Source organism: Bos grunniens, chromosome 13 (genome assembly GCF_055505025.1).
Source record: "Bos grunniens cultivar Pamir isolate PY7600 chromosome 13, Bosgru_T2T1.0, whole genome shotgun sequence".
Taxonomy (NCBI): Eukaryota; Metazoa; Chordata; class Mammalia; order Artiodactyla; family Bovidae; genus Bos; species Bos grunniens.
The window spans coordinates 9,788,103-9,807,053 of record NC_141177.1 but is presented as its reverse complement, the minus strand read 5'-3'; the positions used below and the strand labels follow the sequence as shown (position 1 = coordinate 9,807,053).

At 48.7% G+C, this 18,951-nt stretch overlaps 1 protein-coding gene across 8 annotated transcripts; it reads left to right on the top strand.

Annotated features, from left to right (window-relative positions):
* The first annotated feature begins 10,125 nt into the window (after positions 1-10,125).
* DBNDD2 (dysbindin domain containing 2) lies at positions 10,126-15,884 on the top strand. Of its 8 annotated transcripts, none has more exons than XR_015138958.1 (4): positions 10,126-11,009; positions 13,344-13,490; positions 13,618-13,821; positions 15,150-15,884. XR_015138958.1 is itself a non-coding variant. In XM_086331622.1 (4 exons), the coding sequence occupies exons 1-4, from the start codon at positions 10,502-10,504 to the stop codon at positions 15,356-15,358; spliced, it is 1,002 nt and encodes a 333-aa protein (XP_086187748.1). In that variant the 5' UTR covers positions 10,126-10,501; the 3' UTR covers positions 15,359-15,884. The 8 variants fall into 8 exon arrangements, 5 of the variants coding, with proteins under 5 accessions (XP_086187748.1, XP_086187751.1, XP_086187750.1 ...); XR_015138959.1 differs by having other exon boundaries at positions 10,126-11,109; positions 13,684-13,821; XR_015138960.1 differs by having other exon boundaries at positions 10,126-11,109.
* The last annotated feature ends 3,067 nt before the right edge of the window (positions 15,885-18,951 follow it).

Sequence of the window (18,951 nt, the reverse complement as noted above, 5' to 3'; positions counted from 1 at the left end):
TTCAGTAGTGTCCCGTACTTTCACATTATTATGCAACATCACCACCATCCGTCTCCCAAACTCTTTTCATCCTCCCAAATGGAAACTCAATACCCGTTAAACGACAGCTCCCCATTCCCCAGCCCCCTCAACCCCAGCAACCACCATTCTACTTTCTGTCTCTGTGAATTTGACTGCTCCAGGTACCTCATGTGAATGGAATCACACACTCTGTGTCTTGCTGTGATGGTTTATTGCATTCAGCACAATGTCCTCAAGGTTCAGCTTGTGCCAGAATTCCCTTCCCTTAGGGCTGGACACTGTCCTCTTGTAAGTATCGACCGTATTTTATCTGCTCACCCATTGGTGGGCACGTGGGTTGCGTCCACCTTTTCGGCTTCCGTGAATAATGCTGCTATGAACGAGTATAAACTCACAAGTAGAATTGATGGACCATATGGTAATTCTAATTTTAATTTCTTGAGGCCCCACCATACCGTTTTCTATCGTGGCTGCGCTATTTTACATTCCCACCGACATTTCAGTCTCACCACATCCTCACCCACAGTTGTTATTTTTCATTCTTCCTTCCTTTTCTTCCTCCCTCCCTCCCTCCCTCTCTTTCCTTCTCTCCTCCTTTCTTTCTACAATAGCTGTACCAGTGGTTGTGGATCTCCTCTCTTTTGTGGTGGTTTTGTTTCACAATGTGTGTGAGTCACTCAGTTGTATCCGACTCTTTGTGACCTCACGGACTGTAACCTGCCAGGCTCCTCTGTCCATGGAATCTTCCAGGCAAGAATACTGGAGTGGGTAGCCATTCCCTTCTCCAGGGAATCTTCCCCACCCAGATCTCCTGCATTGCAGGCAGATTCTTTACTGTCTGAGACACCAGGGAAGTACCTATATATGGTGAAATGCACCCTTTTTAGTGTGCAGTTCTATGGTAAGTGCATGTTATTGTACAAACACCACAGTCAACGTGTAGAATGGTTTCATAACCTCCCTAAGTTCTCTCGTGTAATCTATTTGTAGTTAACTCCTTGTCCCACCCACAACCCTGGAAGCAGCGGATGTATTTTCAGTCCCTATAGCTTTACCTTTTCCAGAACATTATATAAATGGAGTCCTATAGCTTATAGACTTTTGAATAGAATTCATTCACTTAACACAATGCATTTGCGATTGACACATGTTGGGTATATCAGTGCACTATCACAGCCAGGAAATTGATGTAAATGCAGTAGACAGACCTAACCCAGGCTTGCTCAGCTCTTCCTGCACTCATTTGTGTTTGTGTGTTCCATCACCGTGATCATCTCTCGTGTTATCTGCCCCTCTCCCCACAGTCCCATCCCTAATCCCTAGAAAATCACAGATCATTCTCCACTTCTGCAGTTTTATTGTTTCAAGAATGTTATGTGAGTAAGGACCCCACAGTATGTAACCTTTCGAGATGGACTTTTTTTCATTCAGGATAATGCTGTGGAGATCCATCCAAGTTGTTGCAGGTGTAACAGTTCCTTTTATAAATTAAAAATTATTACAGATTCACAGAAAATTCCAAAAAAATGTAATAGAGGTCCTGTATCTCGTTCTCTCAGTCCCTGCCCCCGAAGGGTAACATCTTGCATAACTATATTCCAATGTCAGAACCACTTGTAGATCCATGTAACCACGATCAAGATACAGAAGTGTTCCATCATCCCAGGCTCGCAAATGCTGTTTATAGCCATGCCCACACCCTCTTTCCTCTGACCCCTAACCCCTGGCAACCCATCTCCATTTATATATTTTTGTTATTTCAACAGTGTTATACTGTATAAATGGAATCATACAATATGTACCATTTCAAACCTGGTGCTTCCCCCCACTCACTCAAAAGAATGCTTTGATACCCATCCAGTTGTTGTGGGTATCAATAATTTGTTCCTTTTTGGCTGAGTATTATTCCATGGTATGGATGTGCCGTGATTTGTTTAACCATTCACCCACTGAAGAACATTTGGGTTGTTTCTCATGTAGGGCTGTTACAAATAAGGCTGGCAGGAGCACTCATGTACAGGTTTTACAGGGACATAGTTTAATGTCTCTGTAATAAATGTCAAGGAGGATGATTGCTAGATCATATGGTAAGTATGTGTTTAGTTTTTCTAAGGAACCGCCAATCTATTTTCCAGAGGGACTGTATCATTTTACATTCCCATCAGCAAGGTTTGAAGGGTCTAGCTTCTCTGCATCCTGACCTGCTTCTAGTATGGTCACTAACTTTTAATTAGCTGGCATAAAATGGATGCACGGTGCTTTTAACTTACATTTCCCTACTGGCTATTGATGAGGAGCATACTTTAATGTGTTTATTTGCCATCTCTGTATGCTCTGTGGTGAAATGTATGTTCACATCTGCTCATTTTCAACTGGATTGTTTGTTTTTTCACTGTTGAGTTTTGAGCATTCTTATACAGACTAGATGAGTCCCTTTGTAAGATGTGTGATTTGCAGATATTTTCTTCCCACATCTGTTTACCTTAAAAAAAAAAAAAAAAAAAAAACCTTTTTTCCCCTTGTGATGAGAACTCTTAAGATTGATCTGCTTTCTTGTATTTATTTGACTGTGCTGGCTCTCCATTGAGGCACAGGGGGTCTTTTATTGGCCGCATGCAGGGTAAAGTGGAAGGCAGAAAATGTGCTTAATGAGCTGGGATCTGGCTAAGGATATTTCCAAATCATGTGTTAAAGGTGCAACTCGGTGTCTTCTTGCTATTTAAACACACGAGGTGGTAGGGAAATGGCAGCAGTTCTCAAGTGAGCACGTGATGTTGCCTCCTGGAGAGACCTTTGCCAATGTCTGGAGACATTTCTGGTTGTCAGACCTGGAGAGGTTGCCACTGGCATCTAGTTAGTAGGGGCTGGGGAGGCTGCTGAATGTTCTGTAATGGAAAAACCCCTCTCAACACCACCTCCTCCCTCCTGGGACTTCCCTAGTGGTACAAGGGACAAGACTGCACCACCAATGCAGGGGACATGAGTTCCATCCCTGGTCTGGGAAGATTCTGCATGAAGCAACTAAGCCCATGGACCACAACTACTGAGCCCGAATTCTAGAGCCAGGGAGCCGCAGCTACTGAGCCAGTGTGCTGCAGCTACCGAAGCCCACACGTCTAGAGTTCATGCTCCAAAACAAGAGAAGCCATGGCAAGGAGAAGCTCGTGCACTGTAACTAGAGAGTATCCCCTACTCACTGCAATTAGAGAAAGCCTGCATGAAGCAATGAAGACCCCATGCAACCAATAAATAAATAAAAAGAATTATCCTGCTTGAGATGTCAATAGTGCTGAGGTTGAGAAATCCTGAGCTAAAAGGGAGAACTGTTAAATATGAAGGAGCCAGGACTTTGTGGTTGAAAATTCTCAGCCCCTCTACCTGGCAAATGATAGTAAAGTTAAAGAGTGGTTTCCCAGCAAAGCTCAAATCTAGAGCAGCACCAGAAAAACATGGTCCAAAGGAAAGTGAGAATGTAACTATCAAATCTTTTGTGTGCATCTCAGGAAGATTTCAGACAATGCAGCAGAGTAGTCTTCAGTCAGATAAAAGACCTCAAAAGAAATGATGGGTGTGCCTCACAGATCCTCTGAATCAAGCAAGAGGAATCCCAGAAAGCTCAAGGGTGTTGACTGTTAGCCAGTTCAGCAGAAGCTTAAGAGAAAGGCTTCAGTTCAGTTCAGTTCAGTCAATCAGTCGTGTCTGACTCTTTGCGACCCCATGAATTGCACGCCAGGCCTCCCTGTCCATCACCAACTCCCAGGAGTTCACTCAAACTCATGTCCATCCAGTCGGTGATGCCATCTCATCCTCTGTTGTCCCCTTCTCCTCCTGCCCCCAATCCCTCCCAGAATCAGGGTCAGTGAGTCAACTTTTCGCATGAGGTGGCCAAAGTACTGGAGTTTCAGCTTTAGCATCATTCTTTCTGAAGAACACCCAGGGCTGATCTCCTTCAGAATGGACTGGTTGGATTTCCTTGCAGTCCAAGGGACTCTCAAGAGTCTTCTCCAACACCACAGTTCAAAAGCATCAATTCTTCAGTGCTCAGCCTTCTTCACAGTCCAACTCTCACATCCATACATGACCACAGGAGAAACCATAGCCTTGACTAGACGGACCTTTGTTGGCAAGGTAATGTCTCTGCTTTTGAATATGCTATCTAGGTTGGTCATAACTTTCCTTCCAAGGAGTAAGCGTCTTTTAATTTCATGGCTGCAATCACCATCTGCAGTGATTTTGGAGCCCCCAAAAATAAAGTCTGACACTGTTTCCACTGTTTCCCCATCTATTTCTCATGAAGTGATGGGACCAGATGCCATGATCTTCGTTTTCTGAATGTTGAGCTTTAAGCCAACTTTTTCACTCTTCTCTTTCACTTTCATCAAGAGGCTCTTTAGTTCCTCTTCACTTTCTGCCATAAGGGTGGTGTCATCTGCATATCCGAGGTTATTGATATTTCTCCCGGCAATAGCTTTTGTCTAATAGCGTGGACCTGAATAAGACTCAGAGTGACCCACAAGATCTTAAAAGGATTCTATATCCAGAAGTATTCCCACTTGGACTCACAGGGTTAAAGAGAACATAAAATAAGGATTTCTGGTTCTGAACAAGATGGAGTAGATGCATTCCTCTCTACCCCACCCCCTCATTGAGTGTGCGCATGCTGTCGTGAAACCCCATGGACTGTAGCCTGCCAGGCTCCTGTGTCCTTGGATTCTCCAGGCAAGCATCCAGGAGTGGGTTGCCATTTCCTACTCCAGGGGATCTTCCTGACCCAGGGATGGAACCCAGGTCTCCTGCATTGGCAGGTGGATTCTTTACTACTGAGCCACTAGGGAAGCCCCACCTCTCTTACTAAATGCAGTTTAAAATGCTGGGCAGGCTATATGTGAGACAGCAAAAGAGACACAGATGTAAAGAACAGTCTTTTGGACTCTGTGGGAGAAGGCGAGAGTGGGATGATTTGACAGAATAGCATTGAAACGTGTATTATCATATCTGAAACAGATCGCCAGTCCAGGTTCGATGCATGAGACAGGGTGATCAAGGCTGGTGCACTGGGATGACCCTGAGGGATGGGGTGGGGAGGGAGGTGGGAGGGGGGTTCAGGATGGAGGACACATGTACACCCATGGCTGATTTACGTCAACGTATGGCAAAAACCACGACAATATTGTAAAGTAATTAGCCTCCAATTAAAATAAATTAATTAAAAAAAATGCTGGGCAGGGACTTCCCTGATGGTCCAGTGGGTAAGACTTCGCCCTCCCAGTGCAGGAGGCCCAGGTTCGAGGCTTCTATTCACAGCTTTTTCAAAGCATTTTGAGCTTCTGGTGCACTTCCCAGTCTAGGTCAGTCCACTGCCACTCCCACACTTCAAAGTGCTGTTACACTGCAGCCTACCCACACTCAAACCCCTACACGTGCTAATTTAGCAGTTTAAAACGAGAAATGTTTACCATCTCAAAGGTTCTGGCATCAGGAATCCAGGACTGTTCCAGCTGGGTGGTTCTGCCTCAGTCACTGCTGAAGCTGCAGCCAAGCTACTGGCCAAGGTTCCAGTCATCTTAAGGCTCTACTGGGGCCAGTAAGTCAGTTTCCATGATCACTCATGGGATTGCTGGCTGGCCTCTGTTGTTCATTGGCTGTTGGCTGGAACTTCAGTTCCTTGCCATGTGGGCCTCTCTATAGGGCTGTTGAAAACATAATAGTTGGCTTCCCCCAGAGTGAGTGATCCAAACAACAGGGAGAATACACACCCGTGATGGAAGTTGTGGTCTTTTAAAATTTTTATGGACATGATGTACCATCTGCCATGTTTTATTGGTCACACAGAATAACTTTGATAGAGTGCAGAAGAAAACTATACGAAAGTATGAATAACAGAGGCAAGGAACAGTGGGAGCTTTTTTGGTGGCTGGTTGCAACATTTCAATTTTATTCAGTCAAGATATTTTTCTAATTTCCTTTTGGACTTTATCTTTGACTCGTGGGTTATTTGGAAGTCTTGTGTTTTATTTCAAGTATTGGGGTGTTTCCCAGATCTCTTTCTGTTGTTATTTATATTTTCATTCTTTTATAGTCACAAAATATGTTTTTTATGATTTAAATTCTTTTAAATTGAGGTTTGTTTTATGGCCCAGAAGATGATGTATCTTGGTGAATGTTTTTGCGCAGTTGAAAAGAATGTTTACTCTGCTGGTAAAGTGCTATAAAAATGTCAATCAGAACAGCTAGTTAATAGGGTTCTGGATTTCTGTATTTTTACTTTTTCTTTCTGTCTACTTGTTTCATTGATTACTGAGAGAGAAGCTTTGAATCCGCTAACAGTATTATGGATTTGCCTTTTTTATTTTAGGTCTATTTTTAGCTCATGTTTTTGAAGCTCTGTTACTAGATGTACACATACACATTTATGATTGCCAAGTCTTCTTGCTGAAATGAACAACCTTTTATCATTAGGAAATGTTCCTCTTCATCCCTGGTGACAATCCTTCTTTTGAAGTCTACTTTTAAGAATTGTTATTTATTTATGTACTATTTTGGGCTGTGCTGGGTTTTAGTTGCTGCAAGCGGGCTTTCTCTAGTTGCAGTGTGCAGGCTTCTCATTGCAGCGGTTTCTCTTGCTTCGGAGCACAGGCTCTAGGCACGTGGGCTTCAGTAGTTGCAACACGTGGCTCAGCAGTTCTGGCACATGGACTTAGGTGCTCTGCAGCATGCGCAATCTTCCCAGACCAGGGATCGACACTTTTAGTGTCCCCTGCATTAGCAGGTGGATTCCTACCCACTGCACCACCAGGGAAGTCCTAGCCACTGGTATTTAATGTTTTTTTGGATTCTGTACATTTCTTGGCTCTGTGGTCCTTTCATTATTTTTGGAAAATTATTGACCATTATTTCTACTAATAGTGTGTGTGTGTGTGTGTGTATCTCTATCTCGGAGTCAAATTATGCAGATGTTAGCTTTGGATCTTTTAGGCTTTTAAAAATGTTTATTTGCCTGCACCAGTCTTACTTGTGGCACTCAGGATCTTTGATCTTCACTGTGGCACTCGAGATCTTTAGTTGCAGCATTCAAACTCTTAGTTGCAGCAAGTGGGGTCTAGTTCCCAGACCAGGCACTGAATCCAGGCCCCCTACATTGGGAGTGCAGGGCCTTAGCCACTGGGCCACATGGGACGTCCCTCTTGGGTTTCTTTGTTTGGTTTCACTTTTTTCTGTTTCCATTTGGGTAGTCTCCCTTGACCGATCGTAAAGTGTACTGATTCTTTCCTCAGCTGTGTTGATTTTACTGATAAGGCTGCCAAGGCATTCTTCGTCTCTCTTACATGTTTTAAAAATTTCTAGACTTTTCCATATGACTCCTTTTTATAGTCCTCTTCTCTCTGCTAACAGTCCCTTTCTGTTTTTTGTACGCTGTCCATATTTTTCAACACAGTCTTTCACATACTGTTATGGTTGTTTTAAATGTTCTGGCAGATAACTCCAGAGAGTTATCAAGTCTGGAATCTGGTTCTGTTGATTGCTTTGTCTCTTGACAAATAGGTTTTTTTTTGTTTTTGTTATGTTCCTTTTTATGTGTGTGTTGTAACTTTTTAAATTTCTGGACATAATGTGTAGAACAGTAAAGACTGAGCTCAGTAATATTTTTGCTTGGAAATCTCTCTCTCTTCTTCTTAGGCTGTTAGTGTAGAGAATTGAGTCAATCTTGTCAGGAGTTGAACAAACTTTGGTTTTGGTTTGTTTTGTTTCTGATTACTTTTAGTGTTTGTGACTCCCACGGATTCTATCCTCTCATATCCTCTCGTAGCCACGCCGGGCCTTTAGCAATAAAACTTGTAGCTGAACTCATCTTACCTGTTTGCATGGAGACATTGCCTTTCTCCAACTTCATGGGTGTGCCAGTGCCTATATCCTGCTTCTTGGAGGCGACTGCCCTTCTTTGGAATGCAGGTTAATCAGTTGCTGGGCAACCTCAGCTCACTGATGGGGTCAACAAAATCAACAATTTTACAAATTACTTAACAGTTAAAAAAATTGTTTTTAGTGTGGTAGGATGCTCTTCCCAGCTTTCAGCATCCTAGATGGAAGCCAGAAGTCTAAGCCATCTACTCTCTCACTGCTCCTTTCAACTCCTGCTGTCCACCCTTAGGTCTGCTGCCTGGGCCTTCCTCTCGGCTGAAACCCTTCCAGCTTCAGTTCAGTTGCTCAGTCGTGTCTGACTCTTTGCAACCCCATGAACTGCAGCATGCCAGGCCTCTTTGTCCATCACCAACTCCCAGAGTTTACTCAAACTCATGTCCATTGAGCTGGTGATGCCATCCAACCATCTCATCCTCTGTTGTCCCCTTCTCCTCCCGCCTTCAATCTTTCCCAGCATCAGGGTCTTTTCAAATGAGTCAATTCTTCACATCAGGTGGCCAAAGTATTGGAGTTTCAGCTTCAGCATCAGTCCTTCCAATGAATATTCAGGACTGATTTCCTTTGGGATGGACTGGTTGGATCTCCTTGCAGTCCAAGGGACTCTCAAGAGTCTTCTCTAACACCACAGTTCAAAAGCATCAATTCTTCGGTGCTCAGCTTTCTTTATAGTCCAACTCTCACATCCATACATGACTACTGGTAAAACCATAGCTTTGACTAGTCGGACCTGACGGACCTTTGTTGGCAAAGGCCGTTCCAGCTTAGCTCCTGAATTATTTCTAACCTGGATGTTCCCACCCTCCCCCCCACCCTTTTATGTGGCAGATACCTGACAAAGAGAAGTGACAAGAGAGGTTCCTGATCTGTTACCATGCTTCGGACAGCTCAAAATAATCCGTGCATTCCTGTTCCCAAGGATAGGCCTGAAAAGGGGGAGCTGATCTCTTAGCCACTGTACTTCAGATTGGCCTCATTCCTCTGTGCTCGAAACTGGGACCAAGTATCTACTCCATCCATTAATGAGGAATAAGAATGAAACTGACCAAAATATTTCTAGGAAGATGAAAACTGCAACAGGATAAAAGGGGAACAGACTGGGAGTTGTGGTTTTAAGCACAGGCTATGGAGCCCTGTGCTGTGCTCAGTCGTGTCTGACTCGTTGCGACCCCTTGTACTGTAGCCCACCAGGCTCCTCTGTCCATGGGATTTCCCAGGCAAGGATACTGGAGCAGGTGACCATTTCCTGCTCCATGGGATCTTCCCCCAGGGATTTAGAACTCATGTCTCTTGGGTCTCCTTCACTGCAGACGGATTCTTTACTGCTGAGCCACCCTGGCTTTAAATTCTTGCTCCATCACTTAGTTGGACAAGTCCCTTCACCTTTCTATGTCTCAGTTTCTGTACCTGTAAAATGGATGTGAAAACAGCATTTCTTCACAGGATTATTTCGAGGATTAAAAGAGTTAATACATGCAAAGCACTTAGAACAGTGACAGGCACATAATAAGCTCTATGGAAGATTAGAGCGTACTTCTATAATTTTAGAAATTTGTGGAAGAAAGCAGTTGCCTGTGTTTCTCAGGAGCAATTGCAATCTAAACAGCTAATGTTTGCTGAGCATCTCCAGAGTGCCCGAGCCCTGCACTTAGCATTTTTTATGTATTATCTCACAGGAGGTAGGGATTAATTATTCCTACCTAATAGGCAAAGAAAGCAAGGATCAGAGAAATTGTTTACACAGCTGGCTAGACACCAGAGCTAGGTTTACAACCCAAGAGGGCCTGGTTCCCAGGCCTGTGCTCCTAACTACTGCACTTGTTGCTGGCCACAAACTAGTTTCCTTGCTTGTAAAATAATGGGAAAGTTGCTTGCTGTACTTATTTCTCAGGATGGTTTGGATATCTCAGTACAATAGGAGAGGCAGAACTTTAGGTATTTGTACAGAGTGCTGGTCCCCTGACAGAGAAGCCTGAATGGGTCACAACTCTTCACAACCCCCACCACCCCCACCGCCCCACTTCTGCCTCCTGTATGCCCTTCCCCCTCTTCTCCGCCTGTTGAACTCATTTAAGACTCAGCTCAGATACCAGCACCTGCATTTCGTTCTAACAAAGGAGGGATTTAAGCTTAGATATCAGCACCGGGATTTCATTCTAACAAAGGGTGGCACAGCAGACCTGTGTGTTTCTTAAACATTTATTTATTTTAAATTGAAGGATAATTGCTTTACAATATTGTGTTGGTTTCCGTCAAACACTTTAACATGATCAGCCATAGGTATACATGTATCCCCTCCCGCTTGACTCCCCCCTCCCTCTTCCCTCCCCATTCCACCTCTCTCAGACCTGCATGTTGAAATGACCATGTGGGTCATTGATTAGCGCTCTGGACTCTACAGTGATGACTGACTGGTGTGGGGGATGGAGCGTAGCAGGACCAGAGGACCAGAAAACCAGAGAGAATGGAGCCGAGCGAGGGTCGGTGGTGGAAACGGAGACGAAAGGTGGATTGCAAAGATTATTTGGGAGAGAGAATCAACAGTTAATGGAGATGTATTTTAATGTGGGCAGCGAAGGACAGGGAGAAGGCAGGGATGACTCCTAGTTTCTGGTCTGCTCGTGGATGTTTGTTGAATGAAGGATCGAGTAACCCCACGGCAGAAGCATCTCTGACCGACGCCCCCCACCCCGCCCCGAACCGGGAGGTTTCTGGATCTACATGCCGGCGCCGGGTGGAAGGGAGGAGGAGAATGAGAATGAGCACAGAGCCTCGGTCCAGGAGGAGCTTCTGGCCCTGGTGTGAGCCAGGAGGCACCGCGAGAGGGGCAAGCCTTTCCCTTCTGGGCCCACGGTTTCCGCCTCACTCCTCCACCCGCGCCGGGCGGGACGCGCAGCGCCCCTCTCGGCACTCTGGAGGACTTGGCTCCCCGCCGGCGTCTGGGGGCGCGGCGCAGCGGCCCACCCCTCCACCCCCGACCCGCCCTGTCCCGGCGCCCACCCCGCCCAGTGCTCTGGAAAGCTGGGCGGCGGCTCTGATCGTCCCGGAGCCAGGAACCGTGGGCTGCAGGGGTGAGTCCCAGGGGCAGGGAGCCCCCGCCGCTGTGCACCTGCCTTGATGCGCGGCCGCGGGTCGCCAGACCCTTTTCCCGCGTGAGCGCCTTCTCGAGAGGTGCGCGCCTCAAAGTGCGGAGCGTGGCCGAGGGTGCCGGGGAGTCAGTCCGGGTGCCGCGCGCGGAGGTTGCGTCGGGGACTCCCGGGGGAGTCGGGGAGCAGGGGTTGTGGGGGGCCGTGTCCCCGCGGACCGGCGGGGCGCAGCAAGTGTCCGGGATCGCGCGGAGTCGGGCGGAGCGTCCAGGGGGTCCGGCGGGTGGCGGGGCGGCGGGACGCGTGCCGGGAACTTTTTGTCCGCGCTGGAACTACAAGCGCCCGCGCCCGCGGGGGTTCCCGGCGGCCGCCCGGCGCCCAGCAAGGAGCGCGTGTGCCCGCCGCCGCCCTTCCCCCACTTCCGCCCGCCGGCGCTTCCTCGTTCCCGGCTCCCGGGGCCCGTCCGTCCCGGGGGAGACCCGGCGGCGCAGCCCCACCCCGGTCGGCGCGGCCCGCTCCCACGCCCCCGCCGCCGCGCCGGAGCGGACAGCCTGAGTCAGCGGGGGCGCCGGGCGCGGCAGGTAGGGGCTCCGCGGGGCGGGCGCAGGTGCCGCGAGAGGCCGGGGGGCCGGGTAGAGGGAGGCGAGCGCGAGTGCAGCCCCCGGAGCCCCCCTCCGTCTTCCCCGCTTGCTCCAGGGTCGCGGCGTGTCCCCTTTTAGGGAATTCTTTCGCTCGCACTGACTCCACTGCGGGTGGGGCAGGACCGAGAGGGAGCTCTCTGCACCACGGGCCGGGCCCCTGGCCGCCTCCGACCCCCCCCCCCCCCGCAGCCCAAACCTTTTCAGCTCCCTCCACCCCTCTTCCCTGCACCTTCAGTTACGTAAACAACCCCCTTTCCTACTCCGGCGCTTAGCTCCACTGCGCCCCGGGCGGGCAGCCCCCGCCAGTCTCCGGAGATTGAGGGGGCTAGGGGGAAACAGAGGGGGCGCCCCGGAGCCTGTGGTCCCCTCCAGCTCCCCAACCCTCTTGCTGGCCCTTCCCCGCCCTCGCCGCCCCCCACCCCCCACCCCCCACCTCGCGGGAGCAGACAGCCCCAGGGGCCCTGGGTATTTTTAGCGCTGTGACCTGGGCGGCAGCACTAAGAGCCTTTCCCAGGAATCAACGTCAGCGTCTCCCTCCTCCGCTGCCCCCTCTGGCCACATGGTCTCCCCACACTTCCTTGGCCCTGCCTGGCTCCTCTGGGGATTAGGATCGCTCGTGGCCCACCCTCAGCGCCCGGTGGACTGGCCAGGGTCTCGGATATGCCGAGTCCAGATGAGGCGGGGAAGGCAATCTGCGGAGGATGACGAACTGGTCCTCCAGCTAGATACTGCCTTGCCTCCGGTGATGGGCTCAGGAAGGGATGCGGAGCGAATCGGAGTGAAGGGGGTTCTGGAAAGCTCTCAGCACGGGGGGCCAGAGGGCCTGGGCTGAATCGCACGCTTCCAGTTGCTACTTGCTGACTAGTGGGGAGATCGGCCAGTGAGATGTGTCAAAGGAGAGGAGCTCAAATAAAGAGCTGTGGGAGGCAGAGAAGAGATGATGTCCTCTAAATAGCTCGGGGACCGCAGCCTTCCTTTTTTACAGAACACCCTCAGGAGCTGTGCCTTGTGTTTAGAGGCAGGTAGGAAGACGATGCCATTTTCACATGCGGAGACTGAGGCTAGAAAGATGTCTTCCTTAGGGACAGAGCCAAGTCTAGAAGTCAAGTCTGTGACTTAAGAGCAGGGTTTGGAGGGGATGCCGGTGATAGTGTGTGTATGTATAGAGAGAGAGTAGGAGGCGGGTGCTTTAGCTTTTGTCTGGGTTTTAAAGGATGGCCGGGGCGGGGACCGGAGTTGCAGCAGTGGAGGAAGGGACCTTCCTTCTGAGATCTCTATTCTGTCCTCTTCCCCCGCCTTTGGAGGAGAGGCTGGGTTCATTAAGTGGAAAAAATACCTCCCCCATTTGAGCTGAGCCAGCCTCTCCAGCCCCTCTCTGAAGGGCATGATCCTGAGATGTGGCCATTGGCTGTGTTCCCTGAATACAGAGGAGCCTCTCTTGCTGTGCCTGGAACTAACATCCCCTTTGTGGAGCTAGGGTCAGCCCTGCCTCTGCGTGAGACTTGAACTTTGTGGTAGTGGGACTTTGTTTCAGGGAAGGGAAAGAGGGAGTCGAGTCCAGGAGTGTCCAGGCTGCAGCCAGAGGCCCCACTGCTGGGATCCTGGCTGCAGGGGGGCTCCCCAAGACCAGGCCCCCAACAGTCCCCTCTCCAATTCACAGCTCTCCTTGCTCTTCCAGGAGCTGATATGGACCCAAATCCTCGGGCAGCCTTGGAGCGCCAGCAGCTCCGGCTTCGGGAGCGGCAGAAATTCTTCGAGGACATTTTACAGCCTGAGACGGAGTTTGTCTTCCCCCTGTCCCACCTGCATCCTGAGTCGCACAGACGTGAGTTCTGAGTCCTGGGAAGAGGCACTGGGGCAGGGCAGGGAGGAAGAAGTCCCATAGTCCTGGACCTTGGTCCCTCCCCGCTGGTTTTCTTGGCCCTTTAAACATCTATCTCCTTACCTGACAGATGTCTCTGACCATCCAATCAGTGCTGGCCTGGCTCCTCCCGACTTGCCCCCTTCTTGATATGCAGCCCCCATAGGTAGTATCTCATCCATGGAGGTGAATGTGGACACACTTGAGCAAGTGGAGCTTATCGACCTGGGGGATCAAGATGGAGCAGATGTGTTCTTGCCTTGTGAAGACCCTCCACCAACTCCCCAGACGTCTGGTATGTCCCTCTGCTTTGGGCCCATGGGCACTGGTCGGTCAGAGCTGGATGTCAAAGCTGGGCTGGGGAAGTCTGCACGGAGGGGCTGGGCATGAGCTTTTCCACCCACGAAGCACCTGCTTGTCCTGATTTTAGGGAAGTTGACCTTGGGGGAAGCTGGGTTACGGATTCCTAATCCAAACCTCTCAGAAGGCCCAACTGCCTTAGTCTTCTTCAATTTTTTATTTTTGAAATCAATGTAATTAGTTAACATAATAAATAATGTAAAAATATGATCTTTAGATTAGACAACTGAAGCAGTTTTAGTCATTTAATATTTATTTAGCACTTTATTAGGTTTCTAATACCATGCTTAAGAATTCTACATGTATTATCTCAATCCTTACTATGTCCTATTAGGGCAGGTGGGGTTATTCCCACCTTATAAGGAAAGACATTAGAGGGACTTCCCTGGTGATCCAGTGGTTAAGATTCTGTGTGTTCCACTGCAGGGGGAATGGGTTTGAACCCTGGTTGGGGAACTAAGATCTCGCATGTCATACTATATATATACATATATATATATATATAGTCACAGAGACGAAAAGTGGAAAAGCTGAATTCAAACCATGGCTGTCTTGACTCCAAAGTCCACATGCTTAACCTATAAGATATTAATGGATACTGCTGCTGCTAAGTCGCTTTAGTCGTGTCTGACTGTGTGCGACCCCATAGCCGGCAGCCCACCAGGCTCCCCCGTCCCTGGGATTCTCCAGGCAAGAACACTGGAGTGGGTTGCCATTTCCTTCTCCAATGCATGAAAGTGAGAAGTGAAAGTGAAGTCGCTCAGTCGGGTCCGACTCCTGGTGACCCCATGGACTGCAGCCCACCAGGCTCCTCCGTCCATGGGATTTTCCAGGCAAGAGTACTGGAGTGGGGTGCCATTGCCTTCTCTGATTAATGGATACTATCTTACTTTAAAAGTGCTGCTATTATTGATGGCATATTATGTGCCAGACATTTTATAAACATTCTCAGATTTTGTCTTGAGAACCCCTCTGGAATGTCAGTACCCCCTTTTTACAGAAGAGGAGCAGAGTCCTTGAGAGGGGGAGGTGACTTGCCCAAAGCTCCTCAGTAGCAAGGAAGTGAAGTGACGTAGCTAGAACTTGAACTTGCAACTTGATTGATTCGACTCTAGAGCTTAGTGAAGTGAGGGGTACTGGGAGCCAGGAGACTGGCAGGGTGACTGGCCAAGTCCCTGGGCCTCAGTGTCTCCCAGCCACATCCTCTCCAAGAGTCCTCTGAACCCCTGTGTGTGGCCATGACCGGCTCTTCTCTCTGGGCAGGGGTGGACGAGCGTCCCGAGGAGCCGAGCCTGCCAGTGCCCACGCCAGACAGGACGACGTCTCGTACTTCCTCCTTGTCCTCCAACTCCTCCACCAACCCACACAGCGCCGATGCCAGTGACGGCGGAGCAGACACGCCCCTGGCACAGTCTGACGAGGAGGAGGATGGAGGCCATGATGGCGGGGCAGAGCCCGGAGCCTGCAGCTAGCAGCGGGCCCCCACCTACAGACTGTGTGAGCTGCCTCGTCTCCACTGGAGACCCCAGGCCTGGCCAGAGCCCTTTGGAGAAGACCAGACTCTTTAGTGCAGTAGGCACCAAGGGGAGGAAAGGAGGGTGGGATGGTGTGCCTTCCTGGGAATTAACCTGCTCCTGCTTTACTGCTAACCTTCCCCTGCTGCATCCTTCTGCTATTCGTTAGAATATTTGGAATTAGCTGGGCATTTGGAATATAGTTTTGAACAAGATAGGTGCCCTGCTTTCAAGGGGGAGAAAAAATCAAGAAAATACCATGGTTTTGGCTTACTGCTGAAGTGGGGCCCACGAGTGAGGAGATGGAAGATGAGCTAGGACGAGACGCCACTGCTTTTCTTAGCGCGCTTCCCTCCTCCAGACTTCCTGAGTCTCCTAAACTCCTTAACCCTCCCAGGGAGATGGCCCTGCAGCCATCCTGCTTCCTTCCGTCCTTTCTGGAACAGGGCACGGCGTGAATAATAAACAGATAACGACATACCAATCATTCCCATTCATCTTTCACATCGGACAGATACCAAACCAATATATTTCTTTAGCTCTCTGGTAGTGGTGTAGTCGCTAAGTCTTGTCTGACTCTTTGTGACCCCATGGACTGTAGCCCACCAGGCTCCCCTGTCCATGGGACTTTCCAGGCCAGAATACAGGAGTGGGTTGCCATTCCCTTCTCCAGAGGACCTTCCCCACCCAGGGATTGAACTGGGTCCCCTGCACTGGCAGGCAGATTCTTTACCGACTGAGCCACCAGGGAAGCCCATATTCCCATCATTCACTTGCTTTGTTTATTCCAGGAGTTATTTGGAATTAGCTGGACATTTGGAATACAGTTTCAAACACGATAGGCTTCCTGCCTTCAGGGAGGAGAAAATCAAGAAAATACCACAGTTCTGAGCGTAATGAGTAGCATGATGAGGAGCTCTTCTGTTACCAGAAAAGAGGGGCATCTTAGTCTAGCTCATGTGGTCACTGGAGAGCTGGTTTTCAGGCTGGGATCCAAAGGATAAGAAGGAGTTAGCTGGAGGGGGGGTGTGTGGTGCGGGGGCGGGGGGGGGGGGGCGCTGTACTCCAGGCAGAAAGAGCAGCTTGGAAGAACTTTAAATGGAGAGAAATAGTCTTGAGGAACTGAAAACCATTCAGCATAGCTGAATTGTTGAATTTGAGCAGGAGATTAGGGAGGATTAAGATCGACAAAGGTCCGATGAGGAAATACTTTAAAGCCTGTATCAAGCTTCAGTTTAATTGCTTGTAAAATATCAGTGACTTAAGATATAAATTTGTTTCCTCACATAAAAGAAGTCCAAAGTTCTACAGTTATTGGACACCAAGATCCTTTTTGGCTCTTTTTACTCAGCCATCTAAGGCGCATGGCTGGAATTCTCACTGATACCTCCTGTCTAGAATGGCTGTTGAGTCTCTGGTCCTTGAAACTGGTGGAGAGCAGGAGAAGGAATTAGGAATGGGCAAAAGAGGCATGGGTCGCTGTCTGTTCCCACTTTGAGAACCTTTTTTGGAAGTTCTAACCAGTAGTGTCCATTTTCATCTCATTGGCAGAACTTGGTAACATGAGTAATATTTCATTTACAGGTATTTTATAGGGACACAGCATTAGAAGAAAGGAAATCCTGGCCTTTGGAAAGATAATAACCCTTCAAGTTTTAATTACCAATGTGTCTGATTTCTGTCCTTCCTGTCAAACCTCTCAGAAGCCCCCTTTAGTAGGGCCCTCTGCTGTCTTCATAAAATCAGGGTTATGTTACTAAGAAACAAGAGGACTACAGTCATTGGGTAGATAACTAGTAGTTTACACGTTACAAATTTGAACTTTACTGGGAGTAATGAAGGATTACAAATGATTGAAATTTCCTGTTAAAAAGATAATTCTGGCTGCAGTGTAGAAAACACACTGGAAGAGGGTGTGCTCCAGACAGACAGACAGACATAACACAATAATCCATGCAAGCGATAACAGTGGCCCAAAAGATAGTGGTAATGATTAGTTTCACTGGGTTGAGGCTGAGTATAAACAAGTGACATTCATTCAATAAGTATTAAATGTCAGCGTTTAACATGTGTAAGACACAGAGTTTGGTCTTGGGGGTGCGGTAGTAGCACACACAGACACACACACAAAAGACCCAGTCTTGCTCTTAGGGAGTTCGGGCTCTCCTGGGGCCCAAAGGTAAGACTGCAACTAGGACTTGAGGAAGGAGTTAATATCCTGTTAAGAAAGGTCACAAGGTATTTGCCTGGAGGAAGTGGTTCTGAGCTGAGATCTGAAGGCGGAGTAGGAGTAGTTTAGGGGAAGAATGGCTGGAAGGACTCCTTGTAGAGATGCATTGATTGGAGGGGACTGGAGTGGATGTCTGGAAACCAGGAGATGGTTGCAACTATCCAGATAAAAATGGGATAGGGTGGAGGTGGGGGGTGTAGAAAAGTGGAAGGAATGAAGAGATGTTGGGGAGGCAAAATTCAAAATATTTATAGATAGGCGGGTGTGAGAGAAGACTGGCTGAAAGGCGTCACCATTGCTTCTGCCTTGTGCAGCAGGATGCTTCGGAGGGTTCTTCATCCACATGGAGAATTTAGGAGAGGGCCAGATTTGGGAAGTTGGTCATAAATTGGGTTTTGGACATGTTGAGTTTGAGGTGCTTTGAAGACCAAGAGGACATTTTGAGTAAGCATTTGGACCTGTGAGTGTGGGATTTAGAAGAAACGATTAGATTGGAAGATCAGTACATGAGTTATCAGTGTATAGGTGATGAGCATGCTATGGGTGCCAGGGAACTTACCCAGGGAAAGATGGATGAAAGGAGGGTTATAGGACCTAGCCTTAAGGAACATTAAGTCATTTTTCATATTAGGAAAAATAAATCATCCCACCTCCCTTCATACATCAAACCACCCATGGGATCAGTGACCTTCAGCCTAAATCTCAAAGCTCTCTGTGCAGTTCAGGCTGAGTGACAGGGCTGCAGGCTTCCCAATAGCTCCATTTTGCTTCCATCCCTGCAGGGGGCCGTTGTAAGTGACAGTTCTTAAGTGCTTTTCCTAGCACTGCTGAAAAACTGGTGGGAGTTCTGTGCCTCTTTTGTCTAAAAGTCTGTGTCCAAGTTGAGATCATCCACTAAGCTGGGCCAGGGCCGAGCCTCATGTTAAATTTTGTGGTTTTTCTGTGTTGCCAATGACTTCACTGTACACAGAAGACACGGTCTTCTCAACCTCCTGACTTCAGCGGCTGAGCCTTCTCCTGGGCTGTACTGCATGATATCTGCAGCTCAGCTCTGCAGGGTTTTCAGTTCCTGGGATCCCCCAACTCCCCATCCAGGGTGAATGGTGGGAAGCTAGCCTGGCCTGTTTGCTGTCAACATGTCAACAACCCTGGGCATACGGTGCTAATGGGGGCAGGGAGCCTGGCTGGGGAGAGAGAGCTACAGCATTCTGGAGAGGTGGAATTGTTAGTGAGCCTACGGGGAGCCTTCGGTTCAGCTGCTATGAGCCCCAGCCCTGCCTGGGAAAATCTAGGGTCAGCTGAGACCCCAGGACCACTTCCT